Genomic DNA, 20,259 nt, shown 5'->3' with positions numbered 1-20,259 from the left:
TGGCAGGTGGGGCTCCTGTGGCCGTGCAGGAAGCACCTTGCCCAGAGGCCCCGTCACCATCCCTTCTCAGGCCCAGACGGAGACCCGCACTTCCTCTCCTGGAGGACATCCTAGCCTGACTGGTGGGCGGGCGGATGCTCAACTGGCGTCCCTCCTCAGGCCAGAGCTTTCTTTACAGCAACAAGGGCTTCCTTTCTTGTGAAGGCCAGATGAGATTCCCGAACTACAAGAAAAGGGAAATCAGGGCATTTTATTGATAATGGCAACGTCCACGACTTTACGCTTAGGTATGTGGGCGTGTTAAGGCCCGAGCCCAGGCCTTATGCTTCTCCTCGGGATCCCTGGGGGCAAACTTCTCCTGCAGTTTCTTCCACATGCCTTTATTCATCTCCTTGAACTCTTCCAAGGTATCTGCAAAAGGAGAAGACAACAAAAAAAGGCTGAAGTCTAAAATGATTACACAGGTTGGCCCCACAGGGCTTTCGCCACACAGGCATGTCTCGCTTTTCACAGTATGTTCCTAAGAAAGGGAAGTGTAGCCCCAACTTCTGATCAGCAAATCAGGCAGGGTAACAGACAAAGAAATGCAACTGTGGATGAGCACTTGTGTACCAGAGACCGTCCTTACAGTGGCCTCTGTTCACATCCAATTATAATTCAGTATCTAAGCAGGGCCCTCTCTGCTCTGCTCCACGTGAGCAAAGAAGGCACTGTAGCATCAGCTACACAACGCACAGGCCCAGAGGCTTATCTCAAAACTTGGCCTGAGCCACACAGACCTTACTGTCTCCATTTTACAGATGTGGAAACTTGAGGCAGAGTGAAGTTAAGGAACTTGAGCAGGCTACACGGCTAGGAAGTGGTGGAGCTGGGATTTGACCCCAGACAGTTGGGTCCACCCCACGCTGTGGAGTTGAGCAGGCACCCGGGAGGGAGCTGGACCTGGGCCCCATCCCTGCCCACCATTTCCACACTGGGCCCCCTCAAGCAGTCGGTTAACTCTCTGAGCCTCGGGTTCCTCATCTGCAAAGTGGAGATCAAAACACCTGCCTCCAAAGCTGTGAGTCTTAAAGTAAATAATGGAGGTGACGTGCCTGGCACCTGGCCCACACTCAAGAAAACGTAGCCATCTTCACAGGCATGAAGGCAGCAGGAGCTGGTGGGAGCCAGTGGGGCCTCTGTTTAAAAACATACATCCACCCCCTCCCCCCTCCCCCCTCAAGGCAGGGTTTCTCAGTGACATTTGGGGCCGGATAATTCTTTGTTGTGGGGCTGACCTGGCACTGCAGGAGCATCTTGGCCTCTACCCACTAGATGTCCCCGCAAGCTGTGACAACTAAAATGGTCTCCAGACATTGCCACAGGTCCCTGGGGGACAAAATCGCTCCCGGGTTGAGAACCACTGGTCTAAAGTCTGTCCAGGGCTAAAGTTCTATGATACCTAATTTTACTTGTATTTTAAGTTTAGATTTTCACATTATTTAAATTTCATAGCCTGGATTTTCATCTCTTAATAAAACTTCTGGAGAAAAAGAATAGCTTTTCTGAACAAAAAGGTAACTTACATCATCTATTAACATTTATTGTCAGTGGGCTCTTGACTAAATTAGGACACGCACTGTACCCCGGCCAGCATTCCACCCTGGGACTTTTCCAGAAGTCCAGCTTCCTTTGTGGGGCACAAAACGGATGCCGAGGCCTCCTTCAGAGACTCCTGGGACCCCAAGCCAGGATGGACACACTCGGGACCTAGACTGCGGCCACATTTCAGACTTGCCAGGCCCTCAAATCCTCATGACAAACACTGCAAGGTGTCCTGCCCTGTCAGAGGAAACACTCAGTAAGCTTATTCCACAGAGTCACGACAAAAATAAGAGGCTTGCTGTGAAAGCAAATTGTCAGCGAAGCCCCTAAGGCTGAGCCCCAGCCAGGACAAGCTGCAACACAGGCCAGTGGTGGGGAGCCGCACACCCCCCCTCCTTGGCTACGGCCCGTTGTCTCCACACTCAGGCGTCCCGAAGTTAACCAAGAGGCAGAGGCTGAGCCTCTGGAACTTCTTTCCATTCTAATTTCAAGTTCAAACTTTGCTCAAACTCTTCGGGGTCCTCACAATGACACTGTGCATCGATGCTGGTAATTACATGAGCCCAGGGACATGGGGTACTATGTGGGTGTGTATATACACACACACACACACACACACACACACATATTTAAAAAAAATTGCCAATAAAGTGATTCTGCCTGGCCAAAATATCTCTACCCCAGTTTCCCAGGGAGTAAATATAAAAATAGTATCAGTCAACATACAATAGCAGATGACACTACCAGGTTTTAATCTGTTCAGAAGGTTAAGAGTTTTCTGGAAGCCTAAATTCTCAAACCTTAGTTGCTGAAGGCTGCCAGAGGAATAGGAAAGAGAAATTTCTAGAGTACCAGGAGGCAATGTTTCAGGGCCGTGCCCTCCCAGAAAAGGTTAGCCTATTTTTATATGTGGTATCCTTGGCAATAAAAATAGTTAATTTTCCAGAACCTGCCTGTTTCAACCCAGGCTTCCCCTGCCACCACCCGCCACGTCCCCCTTCAGTGACAATGGAGATGGGGAAGTAAGGAGGGGCCGGGCTAGACAGGGTTTTTCCTTTCTTGTTAATCGGTCTATCAAGGACTCCAAAACATACCTAGTTAAACCCGTATCTAACCCACAGACCACGTCCCCTGGGTCAGATAGCTCTTAGGCGGATATCCCCATACACGTCTATTGAATGGCTTTTTGTTTTAATTAAAACCCTCATGTTTATAAAGCCCCCTTAGGGCCATAAAGATAAAATTATTTTCCTTCCATCCTGATTTCAACTACTTCCATTTGGCAAATACATATTCCCCTGTTCCCTGCTGCCCAGCCTTGAATTTAAAAGCTCTAAAGATGGATTTGCTTTTTTTAAATAATGCCTTTGACCTTCTCCATGTTCTGTGGCCAAAAACGCATGAGCCCTGTAGCTTCAGAATTTCCTGTGGGCTATTCCACAAGACTTTCCATCAAGCAAAACTGTCTTATTAGACAATTCCCCTTGGCCGCTCAAACACAAAGACTCATTTGCAAACCAACCAGAAAGGGCAGCAGCTGTGCTTTCCATACCTGTGGACAGGATCAGTTTGTATTCTTCCAGGGACAGACCACTGAAGCTTGTGTCTCTGGGGCGAGGGTACTGGTCACACGGGGCAGAGGGGAAGAGAGAGGGAGGGGAGAGAAGATTAGTTCTGCAGCACAACCCAGGACTGGATGATCCTGGAGAGAAGCCACGCTCTAACTGCAATTCACAGGCCATGGGTGTCTGGAGGCCAGAAGGAGAAGCGCAACGCCACCTGGAGGCCAAACCAGTCTGGTCTGGAGAGGCGGCTCTGATTTGAACACGCACCTGAACCCTCTGGAAAATGCAGGCTGGGCCTCGGGAGCCTGGGTGGGGCCTATGATTCTGCATTTCTAACCAGCCCCCGGGTGGTGCCCATGCTGCTGCTCACAGACCACACTTTGAGCAGTGTGGATTTAGAAGAAATCCCCTCTTCATACAGACTAGGCATTTGGCCGTGTAAATCTGTGGTTACCGAGCACATTTCTCAAGCCTGGGGAAAAAGCACACTAAACGGAATTTGACAGCAATCATGTCAGGGCCGAGCAGAGGTCCAGCTTTGTCTGACAGGACTTTCCCAGTCACCCCATCTTTATCACCGGAGCGTGGGGAAGACCAGTTCCGTCAGAGGGGGTGGGAAAATATGTGTGAGATCCAAGAGCTGTCAGACACACCCGGAAGCACCCACTGGCATATAAAACACATGGCTTTTCTTCAAAATTAAAAACGGCTTTCATTTAGGTGACCTAAAAGCCTCTACCAGGTGCCTTAGTTGGCTTGGGTTGAAATTACTGGTTACATTTGAAAGTAGCAAAACCACAATTCTTTACAGAACATCGTATAATCAGATTTCACTCACTCTTATTGGTCATCTCCAGTCGGAGGGCTGGGGACAACACAAAAGACTGTGGCCCACTCACCTTGTGTTTGTAGTAGTTTGCATGGAGCCGTGCTAAGCTCTCGTACATCTGATCACAGGCCTCAGGCTCTGAAACCTGAAAAACAAAACCTCCAAGAAAGTGAGCAAATGAGCCCTGCCCCCACACGGGTCTGTACCGTATGCCTCCAGGAAGGACAGGAAGCAGGCCTGCAGCTCAGAGCTGGCTTCTCTGACCACAGGTCCCACAGTCAGAAATCACCTTTTTGGAATAATGGCTCCACCTCAGCCAGCTCCCCAACCTGCAGGAAAACTCAACCGGCAAACAAACATTTGCTGAACACCTGTGACTTGTGAACCAGCAAGCCACCGTGGTGGGAGGCACTGCGGTAAAAACACAACACTCCAGGAGTGCTAGGGGCAATGTGGGCCACAAGAAGTCAGAGGAGGTCAGCGGATCATGGAAGTGAGACTAAGCTGGTTTCTGAAGGATGCACAGGAGCTGGGGAGAGTGGAGGGGGCCTTCCTGGTGGGGGCGGTTGCATGAGCAGGGCAGAGGAGGCAGGGGTGCTACCTATACCTATGCCTCACACCAGACCATCTGGCTGAGGGCCTGAACATGCAGGTAAAAGAGCCTGGGTGGGAGAAAAAGAAAGAGCTTTTTGAGTTAAACTTTCAATATGAAATGTATTAAATAAAGATTCTTTTATGAAAGGAAAAAAAATCATCTGAGCTTTCATCTGTGGTAAGTGGGGAGCTGTTGAATTTTACAAGTAAAGAAACATGAAGAAAGTAGTATTTTAGGATGAAACAGGTGAACTGAGGAGAACCAAGAGGGAGAATCCAGTTAGGTCCTGTTAGGAAGCCTTGCAAATAGAAAGGGGGAAAGAAAGCAATACTCCGGATGGCCCTGCTGGAAGTTCCAGGGAACGCGGGCAACATGCAGATGAGAGGTGGGTTTTTCCCTCTCATACCTCTTAGAAAGTTTTCCCTTCCTTCTGCCTTTGCCACTATTTAGCTACAGTTCCTTACATTATTCTGCCAAGAATTCTGAAAGCTCCCCAGAATGAAACTTTCTCTTCAATGTTTTTTCCCAGAATTCAAATGATGGATTTTTCCAACTTAAATCCTTTCTCGAAGAAGGCAGAGCATAAATAAATCAGTAGTTAAGCATTTTAATAGGCAGCTCCACTTCTGCCTCCGTGTGCATGTCAAATAAGGTCCCCACTTTACAGCAAACAAAAAAGACAATCCTGTCATTGAGTTCCACTCAATCCATCCCCAGGTTCAGGCCACCCATCATGAGAACGCCCAGGTAGCCACATCAGAAGAGAAAGGGTGATGGGCTGAGGAGGCAGCCAGTGTTTGTTGACTAATGATCAAAGGCATTATTTGAGTGCACTGGGGCTAAAGGCTGAAAAAGAAGAACGGATATTAACACATGAGTCTGACTCCCTATCAGGCGGCGCTTCCAAGGCAAGTCCAGCTGGAACAGAATTCTGCAGCATACACTTTGGGGGAAAGCGTTTTGAATGTTCTGTCTTCAGCAGGGCGTGCAAAACTAAGAGCTAACCAGACGACAGACGAACAGAAGGCACAAGATGCAAAAGGAAAAAGAGGGTAACACCAGCCAAACTTTTAAAGAATATTATGTAGATTATCAAAAGATAATTGTGCATTTCATCATTTGCTTGCCCTCTTCATACCTGTACAGATGTGTCTGCTTATAAATTTAAGAGAACCTACAGTGTGCCCGGCCCATGTAAGAGCAGGTGTGCATAGCTGTGGGGAGCTGTGGAGTCCAACTGCCTGCACTCGGATCTCATCCCTTACCAGCTAAGGGGTACTGGGCAAATCACTCCATCTCCCTCTGCCCCCGACACTTAAAAAAAAAAATTTCCCACTTTTCCTTTATCCTTCTCTATATCTATATATACATAATATTTCAGTATGTTTCCTAAGAACGACACTCTCTCATATAACCACAGTTCCATGACCAAATTCAGGACATTTAACATTGATACAACACTTCTATCTGTTCCATTGTCCATATTCCAACTCTGTCAATTGTCTCAGTAAAACTATTTATAGCAAAAATCAGTCCTTTAGGCCCAGGATCGCCTCCTGCACTACCTGTCACGTTTCTTTCTCCTTGCAGCCAGGACACCTCCTCGGCCTTTGTCTTCCCAGCATTGACATTTTTGAAACATACTGCCCAACTTAACTTTTCTTTTAAAAGAAAAGATAATAATTGTCCCTATTTCTGAGGGCGATGTGAGGATAAGTAAGGTAATGCCTGGACTGCTCATGACTTGGTAATGAACTTCCGAAATGAGTTCATTCCATTATGGGAGTCTATTCCCTTGAATTCAACTGAAAATCTATTTCTTGAGCATCTACCATGTAGAGAGCTCTGCTAGGCGGCTGTGAGGGGACATAAAGACCCAGCCTCGGCTCCGGAGAAGTTGGCAATCAAGCTGAGACAAGATACACACACATTAAGAATAAAAAATGACCAGGACAGAGTGTAACTGAATGCCAAGAGTTACAGGAGATCAGAAGCAGGAGCTAGTTACCAGGCCTGGCTCACATGGCAGGTGTGGTTCCCTTACAGGGCAGGTTTGCGTTTCACTGCAGTGACAGGTCACAGAGTGATGGGGAGTCAGGGTCCCTCACTTTGAGGAGTGTAGACTTCAGAGCTGGGCAGAATGGGGATCAGAGGAGGGACTGGGAGGAAGAGGCATGAAAAGGCAGGGGGACAAGGATGGTCCAGGCAGGCAGGGTCTTAAGCTGTGCCAAGGAGTGCTTCAAGGCCTGGGAAGCCACCAGATTCTTGACAACCTCTGTGTCTGGGCTTTGGTCCACAGTGCACTAGGTTCCCAAAGGTTAAGAACCCGGGAGCAGAGATCAAGATGGCAGAATAGAAGGACGTGGAGCTCACGTCCTCCCACAAATACATGAAAGACACATCTACATGTTGAAAAATTCTCACAGAATATCCACTGAACACTGGCAGAAGATCTCATACAACCAAAGCTGCAAGAAAGATCACCACATAACTGGATAGGATGAAAGAAAAAAAAAAAGCAGGAATCAGGACGGGACCTGTGCCCCAGGAGGGAGCTTTCAAAGGGGAAAGGTTCCTTTACCCTGAGAACCCCCTTCACTGACTGGGAGGTCCACTGGAACAGATAGGGAACCTCAGAGGAGAGCACAGCAGCCGGCCTGTGGCAGGCAGGACAGAGGGAGACCAGCACAGACAGTCCACGCTACCTTGCTGCACTTCCCAGCCCAAGACACATGCCTGCTGGTGTGCGGAGCGGCTGGGGGCTGGAACTTGGCCTTCAGAGGACTCACTCTGGCTGCGCAGAGACAGCCTGAAAGGCTTGGAGTGTGGTCCGGGGCGAGGCTGGGGGTGCTGTGTGCAGGATGGAGCCCAGGTCTACTGTCAACGTGCGTGTGAAGCGGGGGGGGGGGGGGGGGGCGTGACCCCACCACATTGGCCTCATTCTCTGGGTGCTCACGGCAGGCACGGCTCCGCCATTATGAGCTCTGGGAGCACACAAGCGCCAGTGGGTTGCCAACACGCAGAGGTAGGGCTGAAATCTGAACTGATTCCTGGCGGGTGCGTGACTTCAGCAAATTCACGCCAGCGGCAGCGTCTACAGGACATCTGAGCTGATTACTGGCACTCCCCCAGCTGAGGCAGGTCTAGTGCCAGCAAAAACAAACTTTGTGGGCACGCACACGCAGAAGCAGGGCTGATATCTGAGCTGATTACTGGTATTCCCACAGCAGAGGTGGGGCCGAAGGCAGTGTCAACAACAGTGTACTTTTTGAGCACGCACACCAGGTGACAGGAGATGTTACAGAGTGCATGTCCGGGCAGACAACTCCTGGGGAGGAATACACAGCAGCTCCTTTCCCGGTGGGAGCGCTCCTGTCCCACCTACCTCACACCACAGTTTAGGACCGGATCTGGGGGCTTCTACTTCAACAACTGGGGAGCAGACCCTGCCCCTGATAGGGCTGTGACAACCACAGAGCAAAGAGGAGGCCCTGCCCAACATCCAGTGCAGGCTCTGGTCACCACAACAATCACACCCCCTATCAAGGGGAGAGGGGCCAGCACACCCTGAGGAAAGACATGGCAGGCATCCATACCAAAAACAGCCTTTGCACCAAAAATATTAGACTCACACAGGCTACACAGGGGTGTTTCCACGTAAAAACAGCCCTCCATGACCACAGTAGATAATGTTTCCCCTAAATTCATAGAGTCAGAGTAATATAAGTAAAATGAAAAAGCCAGAGGAACCACTCCCAATTATAAGAACAAGAGAAATCCCCTAAAAAAACAAACAATGAAACAGACCTCTCCAGTCTACCAGACCCTGAGTTCAAAAAGAAGGTAACAAAAATGCTGAAGGAGCTAAGAAAAGCTATCGACAGCAATGCAGATCACTGTAACTAAGAACTATAAAGAGGAGGCAATCAAAATCAGACAACTTAATTGCTGAGATGAAAACTGAGCTAAAGGCAATATATAGAAAACTAAATAATGTAAAATGAATAAGTGATTTGGAAGACAAAGTAATGGAAATCACCCAATCAGAACGGCAGACAAAAAGACAAATGGAAAAAAAAAATGAAAGCAATATAAAAGACCTATGGGACACAAAGCGTGCCAATCTAGGCATAATAGGGATCCCAGAAGAAGAAAGAGAAAAGGGAATCGAAAATGTATTTAAAGAAATTATGGCTGAAAATTTCCCAAACCTAAAGAAGGAAACAAATATTGAGGTACAGGAAGCACAGAGGGTCCCAAACAAGATGAACCCAAGCAGACCTACACCAAGACATATCATAATTAAAATGGCAAAAGTTAAAGATAAAGAGAGGATTTTAAAGGCAGCAAGAGAAAAACAAAGAGTAAGTTACAAGGGAACCCCCATAAGGCTATCAGCTGATTTCTCTATAGAAACTTTGCAGGCCAGAAGGGAGTAGCAAGATATATTCAAAGTCCTGAAAGGGAGAAACCTGCAACCTATGATACTCTACCCAGCAAGATTATCATTTATAATAGAAGGAGAGATAATGAATTTCTCACACAAGCAAAAACTAAAAGAATACAGCAATACTAGACCTAACCTAAAAAGAATACTGAAAGGTCTTCTCTAAATAGAAAAGAAGAAAGAATCTATAGGAAAGGGAAAATCACAATAGGAAAAGCAAATATATGAAAGGATTGTAGATCACTTAAATAAACCAGAACATACATTTAGAAAAAAAAAAATCAAAAAAAATTTGTGGAAGCAATTATAACTACAATGAATGCCAAAAGGATAAACATGAAAATGTAAAATAGGACATCAGAATCAAATTGTTCTTACTTGGGAGAGGGGAGTAAGAAAATGTAGATTTTTTGGAATGTGTTTAAGCTTATATGACTACCAGTCTAAAGCAAGGAGATACAGTAATGGGTTAACATACTTGAAAACCAGGGTAACCACAAATCAAAAACATACAACAGATTCACAAAAAACAAAAAGAAGAGAACTCAAGTGTAATACAAATGAAAACCATCAAACCACAAAAGGAAAAACAAAAAGAAAGGAACAAAGAAGAAATACAAAATCAACTAGAAAACCAGATTTAAAATGGCAATAAATACATACCTGTCAATAATTACCTTAAATGTCAATGGACTAAATGCTCTCACCAAAAGACACAGAATGGCAGATTGGATAATAAAACAAGAGGCTACAACACGCTGCCTACAAAAGACCCACTTTTGGGCAAAGGACACCCACAGACTGAAAATGAGGGGATGGAAAAAGATATTTCACGGAAACACAAATCACAAGAAGCAGGGGGTCACAATATCATATCAGACAAAACAGACTTTAAAACAAAGGCCATAGGGACTTCCCTGGTGGCACAGTGGTTAAGAATCCACCTGCCAATGTGGAGGACACGGGTTTGAACCCTGGTCCGGGAAGATCTCACATGCCGTGGATCAACTAAGCCCACGAGCCGCAGCTACTGAGCCTGCACTCTAGAGCTCAAGAGCCACAACTACTGAGCCTGTGTGCCACAACTACTGAAGCCAGCATGCCCAGAGCCGTGCTATGCAACAAGAGAATCCACCGCAATGAGAAGCCCGCACACCACAATGAAGAGTAGTTCCTGCTTGCTGCAACTAGAGAAAGCCCGCGTGCAGCAACGAAGACCCAACGCAGCCCAAAATAAATAAATAAATAAATTTATTTAAAAGAAAAACAAAACCCAAAACAAAGGCAATAAAGAGGGATGCTATATAATGACAAAACAATTGATGCAAGAAGAGGATATTACACTCATTAACATATATGAACCCAATATACGCTTTAGGAGCACCTAAATACATAAAACAAATACTAACAGACATAAAGGGAGAAATTGATGGGAATAAAATAAAAGTAGGAGATTTTAACACCCCACTGACATCAATAGACAGATCTTCCAGACAGAAAATCAATAAGGCAACAGAGGTCCTAAATGACACAAGAGAACAGTGAGGCTTAATTTGGTATTTTCAGGACACTACATCCAAAAAAACCAGAATACACATTCTTCTCAAGTGCACATAGCACATTTTCTAGGGTAGACGACATATTAGGACACAAAACAAGCCTTGATAAATTTAAGAGGATAGAAATTATTTCAAGCATCTTTTCTGACCATAATGGCATGAAACTAGAAGTCAACCACAGAAAGAGAAACGAGAAAAAAAACCGATTACACAGAGACTAAACAAGTTATTAAAAAACCAATTGGTCAATGACGAATTCAAAGAGGAAATTAAAAAATACCTTGAGACAAATGACAATGAAAATACAACCATATAAAATCTATGGGATGCAGCAAAAAGCATTTCTTAGAGGGAAGTTCATAGCAATACAGACCTTCCTCAAAAAAACAAGAAAAATCTCAAATAAACAACCCAACCTACCACTTAAAAGAATTAGAAAAAGAAGAACAAACAAAACCTAAAGTCAGCAGAAGGAACTAATATTTATTTAATAAAATATTTAATAAAATAAATAATAAAGAGTAGAGAGGAAATAAATAAGATAGAGATTAAAAAAAAAAAGAAAAAAAATCAATAAAACCAAGAGCTGGTTCTTTGAAAGAAAAAAATCAACAAACCTCTGGCTAGGCTCACCAAGAAGAAAAAAGAGGGGACCCAAATAAACAAAGTAAGAAATGAAAGAGGAGAAATAACAACTGATACCACAGAAATACAAGAAGCCATAAGAGAATACTATGAACAATTATATGCCAACAAACTGGACAACCCAGAAGAAATGGACAAGTTTCTAGAAACATACATCCCACCAAAATTGAATCAAGAAGAAATAGATAATTTGGGGGTTTTCTGGCCACGCTGCATGCCTCACAGGATCTTAGTTCCCTGACCAGGGATTGAACCCAGGCTATGGCAGTGAAAGTGCCAAGTCCTAACCACTGGACTGCCAGGGAATTGCCAAGAAGAAATAGATAATTTGAACAGACTGATCACTAGAAGTGAAACAAAGTCTGTAATAAAAAAAAAACTCCCTGCAAACAAAAGTCCAGGACCAGATGGCTTCACTAGGGAATTCTACCAAACATACAAAGAACTTAAACTGATCCTTCTCAAACTCTTCTTCAAAAGACTGAAGAGGAGGGAACACTCCTAAAGTCATGCTATGAAGCCACCATCACCCTGATACCAAAACCAGACAAAGACACCACCAAAAAAGAAAATCACAGGCCAATATCTTTGATTGATATAGATGTAAAAATTCTCAATAAAATACTAGCAAACCAAATCCAACAACATATAAAAAGGATCATACACCATGATCAGGTTAGATTCACCCCAAGTTAGCAAGGATGGCTCAACATATGCAAATCAATCAGTATGACACACCACATAAACAAAGGAAAAGACAAAAACCACATGATCATCTCAACAGATGCAGAAAAAGCATTTGATAAAATTCAACATGCATTCATGATTAAACACTCTCACCAAAGTGGGTACAGAGGAAACATATCTCAACATAATCAATGCTCTTTTTGACAAAACCACAGCCAACGTAATACTCAACAGTGAAAAGCTGAAAGCCTTCCCACTAAAATCTGGCACGAAACAAGGATGCCTACTCTTACCACTTCTATTCAGCATAATATTGGAAGTCCTAGTCACAGCAATCAGACAAGAAAAAGAAATAAAAGGTATCCAAATTAGAAGGGAAGAGGTAAAAATTGTCATTATATGCAGATGACATGATACTCTATACAGAAAACCCTAAACACTCAACACAAAAACTTTTAGAGCAGATAAATGAATTCAGCAAGGTAGCAGGATACAATATTAACATAAAGAAATCAGTTGCATTTCTCTATATCAGAAAGAGAAAGTTAAAAAAAATCCCTATTAAAATCACATCAAAAAAAAATATATATATATAATAAAACCACCTAGGAATAAACCTGACCAAGGAGGTAAAAGACTTATATGCTGAGAACTATAAAACACTGATATAGGAAACTGAAGATGATTCAAAGAAATGGAAAGATATCCCACGCTCTTGCATCGGAAGAATTAAAATTGTTAAATTGGCCATATTATCCAAAGCAATCTACAGATTTAATGTGATCCCTATCAAATTAACCATGACATTTTTCACAGAACTAGAATAAATAATCCTAAAATTTATATGGAACCACAAAAGACCCAGAATTCCAAAGCAATGCTGGGGAAAAGGAACAAAGCTGGAGGCATAACCCTCCCTGACTTCAGACAATACTACAAAGCTACAGTAAACAAAATAGCATGGTAATGGCACAAAAACAGACATATAGATCAATGAAACAGAATAGAGAGCCCAGAAATAAGCCCACACACCTACAGTCAATTACTCTTCGACAAAGTTGGAAGAATATACAATGGAGAAAAGACATTCTCTTCAGCAAGTGGTGTTGGGAAAGCTGGAGAGCCTCATGTAAATCAATGAAGTTAGAACACTCCCCACGTCATACACAAAAATAAACTCAAAATGGCTTAAAGACTTAAATATAAGACATGACACTATAAACTCCTAGTAGAGAGAACACAGGCAAAACACTCTGACATAAATCATACAAATGTTTTCTTAGGTCAGTCTCCCAAGGCAAAAGAAATGAAAGAAAAAATAAACAAATCAAACTTAATAAATAAACGAACTAACTAAATAAATAAATAAACTAAATAAATAAACTAATCAAACTTAAAAGCTTTTGCACAGCAAAGGAAACCATAAACAAAACAAAAAGACAACCTATGGACTGGGAGAAAATATTTGCAAACACTGCAACTGACAAGGGCTTAATTTCCAAAATATACAAACAGCTCATACACCTCAACAACAAAACAACCCAATCGAAAAATGGGCAGAAGACCTAAATAGACATTTCTCAAAAGAAGAAATACAGATGGCCAATAGGCACATGAAAAGATGCTCAACATCACTAATTATTAGAGAAATGCAAATCGAAACTACAACGAGGTGTCACCTCACACCAGTCAGAATGGCCATCATCAAAAAGTCTACAAATAGGGCTTCCCTGGTGGTGCAGTGGTTGAGAGTCCGCCTGCCGATGCAGGGGACACGGGTTCGTGCCCCGGTCCGGGAAGATGCCACATGCCGCGGAGCGGCTGGGCCTGTGAGCCATGGCCACTCAGCCTGCGCGTCCGGAGCCTGTGCTCCGCAACGGGAGAGGCCACAGCAGTGAGAGGCCCGCGTACCGCAAAAAAAAAAAAAAAAAAAAGTCTACAAATAACAAATGCTGGAGAGTGTGTGGAGAAAAGGGAACCCTCCTACTCTGCTGGTGGGAATGTAAATTGGTACAGCCACTATGGAGAACAGTAGGAAGGTTCCTTAAAATACTAAAAATAGAATTGCCGTATGATCAAGCAATCCCACTCCGGGGCATATACCTGGAAAAGACTAGAACTCTAATTAGAAAAGATACGTGCACCCCAATGTTCATAGCAGCACTATTTATAATAGCCAAGACATGGAAGCAACCTAAATGCCTGTCGACAAATGAATGGATAAAGAAGATATGGTACATAGATACAATGGAGTATTACTCAGCCATAAAAAAAGAATGAAGTAATGCCACTTGCAGCAACATGGATAGACTTGGAGATTATCATACTAAGTGAAATAAGTCAGAGAAAGACAAATATCATATAACTTATTTGTGGAATCTAAAAAATGATACAAATGAACTTATTTACAAAACAGAAACAGACTCACCTACATAAAAAACAATCTTATGGTTACCAAAAGGGGAGGCAGGGGAGGGATAAATTAGGAATTTGGGATTAACAGATACACACTACTATATATAAAATAGATAAACAACAAGGACCTACTGTATAGCACAGGGAACTACATTCATTATTTTATAATAACTTATAATGGAAAAGAATCTGAAAAAGAACATATATATAGTATATACATATATAGTTTATATATAGTATAAAGGGGGTAACAGGTAACATCTTACAGAAAAATCTGAATGAACTTTTTGGCCAACCCAATATAACTGAATCGCTTTGTTGTACACCTGAAACTAACACAACGCTATAAATCAAATATACTTAAAAAAAAAAAAGAACCATTTACATTATGACCAATTTGGGAGGCAATGAGAAGAAGCCCTCATTGGGGCTGGGGCACACGCTGGAGTGTGGTGAGGCGGCGGGACACAGGCTGGATTAGACAACACTGAAGGCCTCACAAAGCTGCATTACTCCAGAAGGCAACAGGCAGACCCAAAGATCTCTAAGTGGTAACCCACTGAAAGTGGTGGATAATCTAGCCCTCCAGGAGGAGCACCTACATCTCTAAACATGCCTAGAAAGCTGCCATGCCTTGGTCTAAACACTACCTTAACTCCCTCCAGCTCCATCTGGAACTGGGGGAGAAAAAGAGATGGAGATGCCTGCATTCCCTCTCCGACATGATTCTCCTCACAAGGGCTGTTTTGCAGTGGGCTCAATATTACAACTAAAAATCACATAATCTGGGCTTCCCTGGTGGCGCAGTGGTTAAGAGTCCGCCTGCAAATGCAGGGGACACGGGTTCGTGCCCCGGTCCGGGAAGATCCCACATGCCATGGTGTGGCTGGGTCCGTGAGCCATGGCTGCTGGGCCTGGACGTCCGGAGCCTGTGCTCCGCAACAGGAGAGGCCACAACAGTGAGAGGCCCACTTACCGAAAAAAAAAAAATCACATAATCTGTTCTCAGGCCCCTCCTCAAAAACTGGACTTCAGAGGACCCACACACAGGGGTGGGTAACGCTGGATGGCATCACCACTGCCAACACACACAGGGCTACATCCCGCCACACTGAGCCACAGACCAGGCCCCGACTGGATGACTGAGAAAACAGAATCACAGAAAACCTTTGAATTCCCCTCTGAGGAGTTGGACATATCACCTACATTACTGTCAATCCAAGACAAAGTTCAACTCCTTTCAAACGGGGCCGATATTATTTCAACCTGGGTATTTAATACAAGAACTCCCTGGTGGGCGAGCCCCTTCCTGGGTGGCTCCTCAGAGCTGTGCCCCGTGCTGGATAAGTGGGTGCTGCCACGGACCTTTTAGGAAGCTGCCTGTGCATCTAATGAACTCATTAGAAGAGTTTGCACCTTCCCCTGTACTTAAGTCAACAATTACTGTTGTTTTGCCACCTTCCCCCATGTTGTGATTATTTTATTAAGCTCTTGGGGCTGCAGGGAACATGCGTTCTCTTAGGGAAACTGAACTGAAAGGGGGCAAAATCCATAAACATTAGCTTTAAAAAACTGCACAATAGGATAGAGGGTGTAAGAGGTGTTCAGTGTGTTTCTGCTTCCCACCTCCTTCTTGGTGGGTTTAGGGTGGACTGTGAGACTCCCCAAAGGGCAATCTGTGGTGGAATAAATGGAGGCAGTTATTTTTGTACCCTGGTTTCAAGTCTGAATGATTAATTTGCTTTCTAGTGGTTCTGGCTCTTCTGTGCTGGTGTCCCACCTGAGGACCATCTTTCTCCCCATCCACACTGGGTAGGTAGGGGCTGGGCCAAAGAAAAGCAGGTGGGTAAACAGAAGGATGTTTAATTCTTTGCCAAAACTGTCCATGGTCCAAAGAGGTCTTGAGCAGGAAGTGAGGGGAAGGGAGGGCTTGAAGGTCACGGAACAAGAGGCCTTTCTAACAAGAAGAAATAACTTGGGAGGAATGGGAGCTGAGGATAGCTCAGGCACAAAGAAGACAACGCTCACTTGTCTTGCCATTTAACTCCTGGGGAACCCCGAATAAGTTGTTTTTCTTTTCAGATTTTGTTTCTTCACCTGTAAAATGGGAACAGCGATGGTGACCTCAACTCAGCTGCACTAAGGAATAGACTAAATGAGACCATGCATGCAAGTGTGTCATGCATGCGTTCAGCGTTATTGTTCAGATGCAGGAAGCCACAAGGCTGAGAGCAGGACTGCCTGCTCCTCTCCTCTACAGGAACAAACACGCGGCGGAGGAGAGCTGCCTCCCCCTCTAGTCCTGCCTTTCTGGCACATGGCATAACCGAGGGGGAGCTCCGCATCGATCAGTTGACTGGGTCGAGTGCCTGCCCCTGGCTGCCAGCTTTCTCAGGTTCTTTATAAATGATCCGGGGGTGTCAGCGGGAGTGACTCACAGCACTGTTCTCAATTCCAGCAAGGGACTGCTCCTTCTAAAAATTACCGCCAAGATTTACTAAGCCCAGGTGCATTCTTGGATGACATCAGGATGAGGCACCGCAACAGTGGTCCCGAGTCATGTGCCTGCTGCCATCATGATGCACTGGTTCACTCTACCAGGGATGCACTCCTGAGCTGCTCTGGAACCATCAACGGAGCCATGACTTGCATCTGCAGCCATGACTCACATTCGTGTGGGCCTTCTACTCATCAGAACTATCTGCCTAGGTGACGACAAAAGATGACAACTGCAAAAGAGAAAGCTCTACCCTCCTTTTCTGGCTCCTCTTACACTAACAGTCAAGCAGGTGAATGTCATACTCTCACCTCCCCAGGGATCTACCCTCTGTCAGCGTCTCTGCTGGCTGGTTTCACCATTCGAAGTTCATTAAACTCAGTCACGTGTCTGTCCAACTGTAGGCTCCTTGGTGATAAGGACCAGGTTATGTCCCTCTTCTGTAGTTCCTGCAGTTCCCCACACAGAGTAAGCTCACAAATTAATTCTCACCACTCAGGGCACAGACATATTCCCCTTCTCACTCTTCACTACTTCTCTCCATCTAGTTCTGCTACATCTGCAACTATATTCAAATGATTTTTGTCTCATGAGCCATAACCAATCATTTATTTACCCATTCATTCAGACATTTACCGAGTGTCTTTTATGTGCCAGGAACTATGCTAGACACTGTGGGGAGAAAGATAAAAATAGCACCGTCTCTATTCTCAGGAAGCTCACACTGAATATGTGAAGGGAGCATAGCCCTAGAAAGTCTATGGGCTGTGGGATTTGCAGAGTTGGGACTATGACTCTTGCCTTCAAGATCTTTATACTACGGGCCAGTGAAGACCACTGTTAAGAAGTGTGAAGGCCCTCAGTGTTGTGTGACACCCCAAAACCCCCCAACAAAGCCCTGAGCCAGACACTCTGTCCATGCCCACCACCCAGTCAGCACTTGGTTTCGATGATGCCACTGGGCATGTTGTCCTTGCTCCATTAGGTGGGCTGGTTTGGGTCTGGGTTGGGCTAAGTTGCCAAAAAGCCATGTTCCTACTTTGACAGGTTGTGGCCAAATTTCGCAAAAGTCATTTCTTCGGGCTGTGTGTGTATGTGTCACATCTCATGTGTCTGACCTCTTGCCTGAGCCCCAGGCTCAAATATCCCACTATCTACTTTGACATTTCCACTTGGAAGTAAATCCACTTTGCATCTCAAGTTTGACATGTCTTAACACCAAACTAAAGATGTTCTTCCCACACCCCACCTGTTCCTCATCTCGTCTTCCCCATCTCAGTAAACTGCACCACCTTGCACCGAGTTGCTCAGGCCAAAACAATCTAGGTGTTATCCTTGGTTCCTCTTTCCCTTTACCCTATATCCAATACATCAGCAAGTCCTGTTGATGCAACCTTCACATTGCAACCCCAATGTGGCCACTTCCATCTCCTGTGCTGCATCTTCACCCAAGCCACCACCATTTCCTGCCTGGGCTACCAGAGTGACTGTTTCTATTCTTGCCTCCCTATAATCCATTCACTGGTACAGCCAGAGTGATCTTTAAAAAAAACAGTAAACTAGGTCACATCAGCCCCCTGACTAAACCTCCCCAGAGGCTTCTCACTGGTCTTATGATAAAATCCAACCCCTAACCAGAGCCTGCCTATAAAACCCTACCGTGCCTGACTCCTGTCCTCCTCTGACTCAACTCTTAGAAAACGGCATTTCACTCACTACCCTTCAGCCACTTGGGCTTTCTTTCTGCTTCCTGCCTCAGGACCATTGCACTGCCTGAAAGAACACCAAGTGTTCATTGTTGGCTCATCGTCTTCCCTTAGGTCTCATCTATGTGTCACCTCCTCAGTAAGCCTTTATCTATCATAACTAATATTACCCTTTTAACATGCTACTCTATTTCATATCCATCATAGTACTTCTCTGCACTGACCTATGTGTATCTACTTGCTTATTGTGTCCTGAACTAGGACGTAAACTTAAAATTTCATGTGGGCAGGACCTCATCTAATTAACTACTGTCTCCCCAGCACCTGGAACAGTTCCTGGCACATGGTGGGTGTTCCGTAGGTTTGTGCTGTATGAATGAACAAATCCCAGAAGTGCAGCACCAACCTGGAGGACAGCAAGAACATAGGTCTACTACTCACACACACGGGCACGGGGTGAGGACTCAAACCTGCCGCACGGGCTTACAAGGGCCCAGGAAGCACACCAAGGCTTAGCGGGGACCCTGCATAGGTCCTTGGGCATCAGCTCAATCACTGCACAACACTTCGAGGTAATGGCATCGTGTCAGGGGAGCAATAAGCCTATGACTGTCACCACCTAGGACTGGTGTTGTGGGACTCAACCCTGGCTGCACCCTGAATCATCGAGAGCTTTTAAAAACACTGAGGGCAAGGCCTCACCCCCAGAGATTCTGATTCAATAAGAATCAGATGGTCCCAGGTATCTAGATTTTTAAAAAGCTCCTCAGGAACCTCCAACGTGCAGCCAGGTGAAAGTACTGAGTAGAGGATAGGATCACCGCTCTCCGCAGTTTCCCCGGGCGTTAAGAGGGTCCCCGGGTACGCGCGGCCAGGGAGGAAAGGCGCGCGCAAGCGCGGGGCCCCGCCGCCAGCCCGCTCGTGGGCCCCGCCCTGCCTCCTCCTTTCCTCCCCTCGCCCCAACCGCCTCCCCGCCGCAGGCGGACCCCACAGTCTGGTCACCTGGGTGTTCTCTCCCTCCCGAAAGGCCTGCGCTACCCGCTGCCGCAGATAAGCGCCCAAGTCCCGGCCTTTTTTGGTCTCGTCCACCGGCCATTCCTCACAGAGTCTAAGAAACCGCCTGTAGCGGCTAGCCGCCATTTTGGGCCCCGCTTGTCTCCGCCCCTGAGGGAGGAGTCGGCGGGGACAGGTGGAGCTTGCGCACTAAGCATCGCCGGCTTCCCGAAGAGGTGGGGTGGGAGGGAGGAGTGAGCATGCGCTACTTGGCCGGCGCCCTGCTGCTTTCCGGGCGGGGCCGCTGCTCCCCTGTCTCTGCAGGGCCAGCTGATTCAGTCTTCGTCCTCCTGGAACAAGCGCGGTTCCCAGGGGCAAGCCAGTCGTGGAGTACACCGGGGATAGCTTGCTTCTCTTTTTCAGTGACTGCGCAAGCTCCAGACTAAAAAACCCTCCTCTGAGACCTCTGCTAATTGCATAAGCGACTACATTTGCATGTAAATACAAGTGGTTATTCGATGAATGAAGATGTGTTTGAACTTAATCACGTAGCATGCACACGTGGTTCGCAGTCCCCCGCCCCTTTCTCACAGTCCCTGTACCTGTCGCTACCATTTGGTGATCTGCCACAATTCCTTCTTTAGTGCTACTCAGCTCTGTCCCTCTTTCCCCAGCTTCTATCAGTATCCTTTTGAGCGCCCCCTCCCCAAGCCAGCTACTTTTCCCTGCTTGAGCAA

The 20,259-nt window shown here is 45.6% G+C and overlaps 1 protein-coding gene across 1 annotated transcript; it reads right to left on the bottom strand.

Moving 5' to 3' along the window:
- Positions 1–231: 231 nt before the first annotated feature.
- UQCC2 (ubiquinol-cytochrome c reductase complex assembly factor 2) lies at positions 232–19,691 on the bottom strand. Its single transcript, XM_022581628.2, has 4 exons — positions 19,532–19,691; positions 4,049–4,123; positions 3,137–3,206; positions 232–411 (listed from the first exon to the last, which is right to left on the bottom strand). Exons 1-4 carry the CDS (start codon positions 19,667–19,669, stop codon positions 284–286), a joined length of 411 nt encoding a protein of 136 aa, XP_022437336.1. The 5' UTR covers positions 19,670–19,691; the 3' UTR covers positions 232–283.
- Positions 19,692–20,259: the final 568 nt, after the last annotated feature.

This window comes from Delphinapterus leucas, chromosome 10 (assembly GCF_059928025.1).
Source record: "Delphinapterus leucas isolate spDelLeu-1000000601 "Yukka" chromosome 10, BTC_Dleu_Yukka2, whole genome shotgun sequence".
In the NCBI taxonomy this organism is placed as follows: domain Eukaryota; kingdom Metazoa; phylum Chordata; class Mammalia; order Artiodactyla; family Monodontidae; genus Delphinapterus; species Delphinapterus leucas.
This window is presented reverse-complemented; position numbering and strand designations above follow the sequence as displayed.